Below are 4,858 nucleotides of genomic sequence, written 5' to 3' on the forward strand. Positions count from 1 at the left end.
GAAATAACGCAACTGTATGGTTGTAAAATAAGAACATAATTTTTTTGTGTTATTAAAGCATTTAGACAAAACGTTTTAGGAAAACAACGGTTGTCCCAAAACGTTTCAATACTATAAGCGAGAAATTGAATTTTACTAATATGCAAGCTCATATTCTAAGGCATTGGCTTTTACATTTGTAATGCATATCTTGAACATTTCATTTTTGCCTCATTTTTGAAAATAACTTGAAATAAAATAGAAATTTACAAATTAATAACACTATTTTGTTTGGTTTCACAAACGAATTTTTATTAAAAAGAAAGGAAAGTATCATGGGAAACAATTAACAATGTTATTTGAACTTTTCCTCCCATTTATTTCATACGTTAAAGCTAACTTCGCATAATATTCCTTCAAGTCTGAAAAGGTGAGTACGAAGGTCGTTGTCATTAGGCAATGATAAGGCAGATGCTACTGATAAGAGCGTTCCAATGGTCACGGATTGCCTGAGACCGTGTCCTACTTCTATGACGTATGACCTTACTTTCCCCCCAGCCCAGTGACAATTGAGCTGTGAGTAGTGTAATGTTGGTCGCAGAGATAAGACACGACTAAACTGCCGTTCCTTAGTCCAGATACCAAACTGTGGGACAACATAATTGACTTTATGTATGTTGATGCGAATACTGCGTATTTCTATTAACACATGCTTTCACGTGTAAGAATCGTTTGGAAATATAATTCTTTAAATCCGGGACCGTTTTGTCTTCTTTATTGTTCGATTTTGCAGTGTACGATTATTGAACTCCAGTGCCCGTCCTAACGCTTTATTTAAAATACCCAGACTAAGTTAACCCCTTTGCATATGGTTTACTCCTTCGTTTTCTACATATATCCGGAGTAACAATAATGCTATTTAACTAGTTAATAAAGTCAAAGTTTGTCAATGTTATTTGGTTTTTTTAATATTTTGAATACCGTGAACTACCATCTTAAGTATCGAGAACACTATTAAAAGCTGCTGAATACCGCGAACATCGTATCGCAGAGATAATTCATTGGTTAAGATGAGAACTCCTTAAAAGGCCACTGAATACCACGAACCACCCTCTTCATTGAGCCCCGTGTTCTCCATAAAAGAGCAATTGAATATCGCGAACCAATCACTTGAATCTCGAGTACTCTATAACAAGCCACTAAATATGACGAACCATCCACTTGATCCTCGAGTACTCCATAAAAGCCGCTGAATCTCGCGAACCACCGCTTGATGCTCGAGTTCTCCATAAAAACACATAATTTCGCGAATCACCACTTTGAGTCTCGATTACACCATAAAAAGCCACTAAATATCGCGAACCACCCTCTCGAATCTCGAAAACTCCATAAAAAGCCACTGAATACCGTGTACCACTTTTTTGAGTCTCGAGTACTCCATAAAAAAACACTGAATACCATAAACAACCCTCTTGAGTCTCGATAACTTCATTAAATGCCACTGAATACCGCGAACAACTCTCTTGAGTCTCGAGTACTCCATAAAAAGCCAATGAATATCGCGAACAACCCTCTCTAGTCTCGGGTCCTCCATAAAAAGCCACTGAATGTCGCGAACCACCCTCTTGAGTCTCGAGTACTCCACAAAAAGCCACTGAATATCGCGAACCTCCCTCGTGTGTCTTGAGTAGTCCATAAAAAGCCACAGAAAATCGTGAACCACCCTCTGCATAAAAACACTGATTACCGCGAACCACCCTTTTAAGTCACAAGTCGTCCATAAAAAGCTGTTAAAAGGAACTAATCCCCTTATTCAGTCTACAGGACTCAATAAGAAGCCACTGAATACCATGTTACACCCTCTTGAGTCTCGAGTACTCCATACAAAGCCACTGAATAGTGATTACCGTGTAAATTCCCTCTTGAGTCTCGAGTACTCCATAAAACCACTGAATACCATGTTCAACCCTCTAGCGTCTCGAGAACTCCATAAAAAACAACTGAATACCGCAAACCTCCCTCTTGAGTCTCAAGTACACAATAAGAAGCCACTGAATACCCCAAACCACCCTCTGAAGTCTCGATATCTCCATTAAAGGGCAATGAATACCGCGAACAACTCTCTTGAATCTCAAGTACTCCATGAAAATCCAATAAATACCGCGAAACACACTCTTGAGTCTCGAGAACCCCATTAAAGGCCACTGAATACCGCGTACAACTCTCTTCAATCTCGATTACTCCATGAAAAGCCACTGAATACCGCGAACCACCTCTTGAATTTCTAATACCCCATAAAAACAACCCAATACCGAGAACAACCCTCTTGAGTCTTGAAAACTGTATTTAAATCCACTGAATACCGCGAACCACCCACTTGAGTCTCGAGAACTGCATTAAAAGCCATTGAATACCGCGAACCACCCTCTTGATTCTCGAGTAATTTATTTAAAGCCACTGAATACCGCGAACCTGCCTCTAACGCCTCGAGTACTCCATAAAAAGCCACTGAATACCGTGAACCATCCTTTCGAATTTCGAGTACTCCATATAAAGCCACTGAATAGTGAATACCGTGTACCGCCCTATTGAGTCTAGAGTACATAGCAATTGAATACCGTGTACTACCCGCTTACGCCTCGAATACTCCATAACAAGCCACTGAATGACGTGAACCACCCTCTTGAGTCTCGAGTACTCCATGAAAACCCACTTAATACCACAAACCACCCTCTTGAATTTCTAGAACTCCGTGAAAATCCACTGAATACCGCGAACTACTCTCTTGAGTCTCGAGTACTCCATAAAAAGCAACTGAATACCGTGAGCAACCCTCTTGAGACTCGAGAACTGCATTAAAATCCACTGAATACTGCGAACCATCCTCTTGAGTCTCGAGTACTCCATAAAAAGCAACTGAATACCGAGAACAACCTTCCTGAATCTCGAGAACTCCATTAAAGGCCACTAAATAAAGAGAACCGAATAGGTTGATTCAGCATTATGAACATTGTATTGCGCAGTTAATTCTTTGGGTAACATGACCGATCACCTGTTACCTGTTACCCAGACGCATTGTTCTTCGCTTACGCCATGGCTGATACAGTGTCATCTACTTGATTTAGGCAGAAAACGTGCTTGAGTTTTTATTCTTCTACAATTGCCTTAAAGAACCATATGACATATGACATTAGTCAGTTTCAAAACTAATTGAAACCTACTCAAGACAAAGAGTGCAAAGGACAAATATGTAGATACGTCATAACGCAAAGGTGCAAGGATTCAAACCATATGTCGATGTCACGATTCCCTGCCCTTACGGCGAGATCGGGACAATAAAAGAGGACGTCCGACAAAGGAATCACCATTTGTTATCAATTTGCAGTCATGGTTCGTGCTCTTCAAGTGTTTGCCTTCGTGGGCCTTTTGGGTGAGTAAAGCTTAGTAAGCATATCAGTCGTACCCGTGTTGCTTTACTGCGGTGTCACAATGCATGTCTAGCACTTTTTAACATTCTTCAAGCATTTAATAATAATTATTTCAGTGCAATTATTGTTAAATTAATACATCTACTATAAGAATATGACTCAACCTACTTGAGTGCACGACATGATTGTGTACTGTACAGTTTATAATAACCGATTTAAATCCAATCAATGATCTACAGATATGAATCGCGAACAAAGGCTGTCCTGAATATAGATTGGACCAAGTTCAATTATATTCATTTTTGTTTCTAAAATTAAAGATGAGTACACGCATATTCAGCCTTCCCTAAACTTGCGATAACAATTAATCAAATGCTCCGTGTATTCTTCCAGCCACCGTGTACAGTGCCTGTACGACAGATAGTGACTGCACATCGGTTGTCACATGCGGGCATGGGGAGGTTGCCACGTGCAGTCTTCTCCATGGGGGTGGGGTTGGCCAAGGCGAAAACCAGTGTGAATGTGTTCACCATAAAAGACAAAGTAAGATAAACTAATTAGCTGCAAACACCGTTTGACATTTAGGGTATTCATTAAAAACAAACAACCCCATTGCATCAATCTATACTCGCTTTGTGTCTTATCATGGTATCATGTGAACGCGATTGAGAAATAGGACATTCAATAGTGAAAGTCAATAGCGTTAGCATTGACAGTTATCTTAAAGTAGCTTACAATTTATTAAAAAAATATTACTTTAATCATGGCTCACATTAGGTGAGTCAATAGATCACTCATTTCCACTATATTAGACCAAGAACACTTGCAAAACAACTAGATCGATGTTTTTTTCATTGAAGCAACCACGCATTGTATGACCGACGCCGATTGCCCGAATACAGCTTGCACCGGTCACGGAGAATACAACGCATGCGAACTTGCGCACGGAGGTGGCGGCGGTTCCGGGGAGATGCAGTGCGTGTGCAGACATCATTAATTGTGTTGCACTGTGATTTGTAATTAATAAACTGTGATGAAAATCATTCTTCAAAATGTGTTACGTTCCAGTGTGTACCGTATGTCACCAGTGACACTACGCTTAAATGTGTAGCAGAGCCCATAATGACCTTACCCCAGTTGAGCAGAAGCTCTACTTAGCTGAGTTCCTCTTTTTTAAGATGTAAAAGGAGAGAAAATACTGGGGTGTTTTGTTTTATTTCGTACTATGATTTAGTTTTTTACTTATTTCTATATAATTAAGGTAATCTCAAAAAAATAACTATATATGATTTTTTGGGGGGCAATTACTCAAACAGATGTCTTGCTCTAAAACAATTTTGATCAAAATTATTCTAAACACAATATTATTAACGTAAGTGGCGAGAAGAAATAAAACGAATCAAACGTGTGTATCATGCTTGTGTGTTATATGGTACAATTGGTTGATCAAG

The 4,858-nt window shown here is 39.4% G+C and overlaps 1 protein-coding gene across 1 annotated transcript; it reads left to right on the top strand.

Annotated features, from left to right (window-relative positions):
* The first annotated feature begins 3,272 nt into the window (after positions 1–3,272).
* LOC128210893 (uncharacterized) lies at positions 3,273–4,404 on the top strand. The gene is made up of 3 exons (XM_052915246.1): positions 3,273–3,409; positions 3,801–3,950; positions 4,268–4,404. Exons 1-3 carry the CDS (start codon positions 3,367–3,369, stop codon positions 4,402–4,404), a joined length of 330 nt encoding a protein of 109 aa, XP_052771206.1. The 5' UTR covers positions 3,273–3,366.
* Positions 4,405–4,858: the final 454 nt, after the last annotated feature.

This window comes from Mya arenaria, chromosome 12 (assembly GCF_026914265.1).
Source record: "Mya arenaria isolate MELC-2E11 chromosome 12, ASM2691426v1".
Lineage (NCBI taxonomy): Eukaryota > Metazoa > Mollusca > Bivalvia > Myida > Myidae > Mya > Mya arenaria.

What these genes read in the sequence shown, in the direction of transcription:
- LOC128210893 (XM_052915246.1), top strand. Translation starts at nt 3,367, where the DNA reads ATGGTTCGTGCTCTTCAAGTGTTTGCCTTCGTGGGCCTTTTGG. An exon ending in TGCCTTCGTGGGCCTTTTGG is followed by an intron (nt 3,410 to 3,800) that starts GTGAGTAAAGCT and finishes GTATTCTTCCAG; the next exon opens with CCACCGTGTACAGTGCCTGT. An exon ending in TGTTCACCATAAAAGACAAA is followed by an intron (nt 3,951 to 4,267) that starts GTAAGATAAACT and finishes TTTTCATTGAAG; the next exon opens with CAACCACGCATTGTATGACC.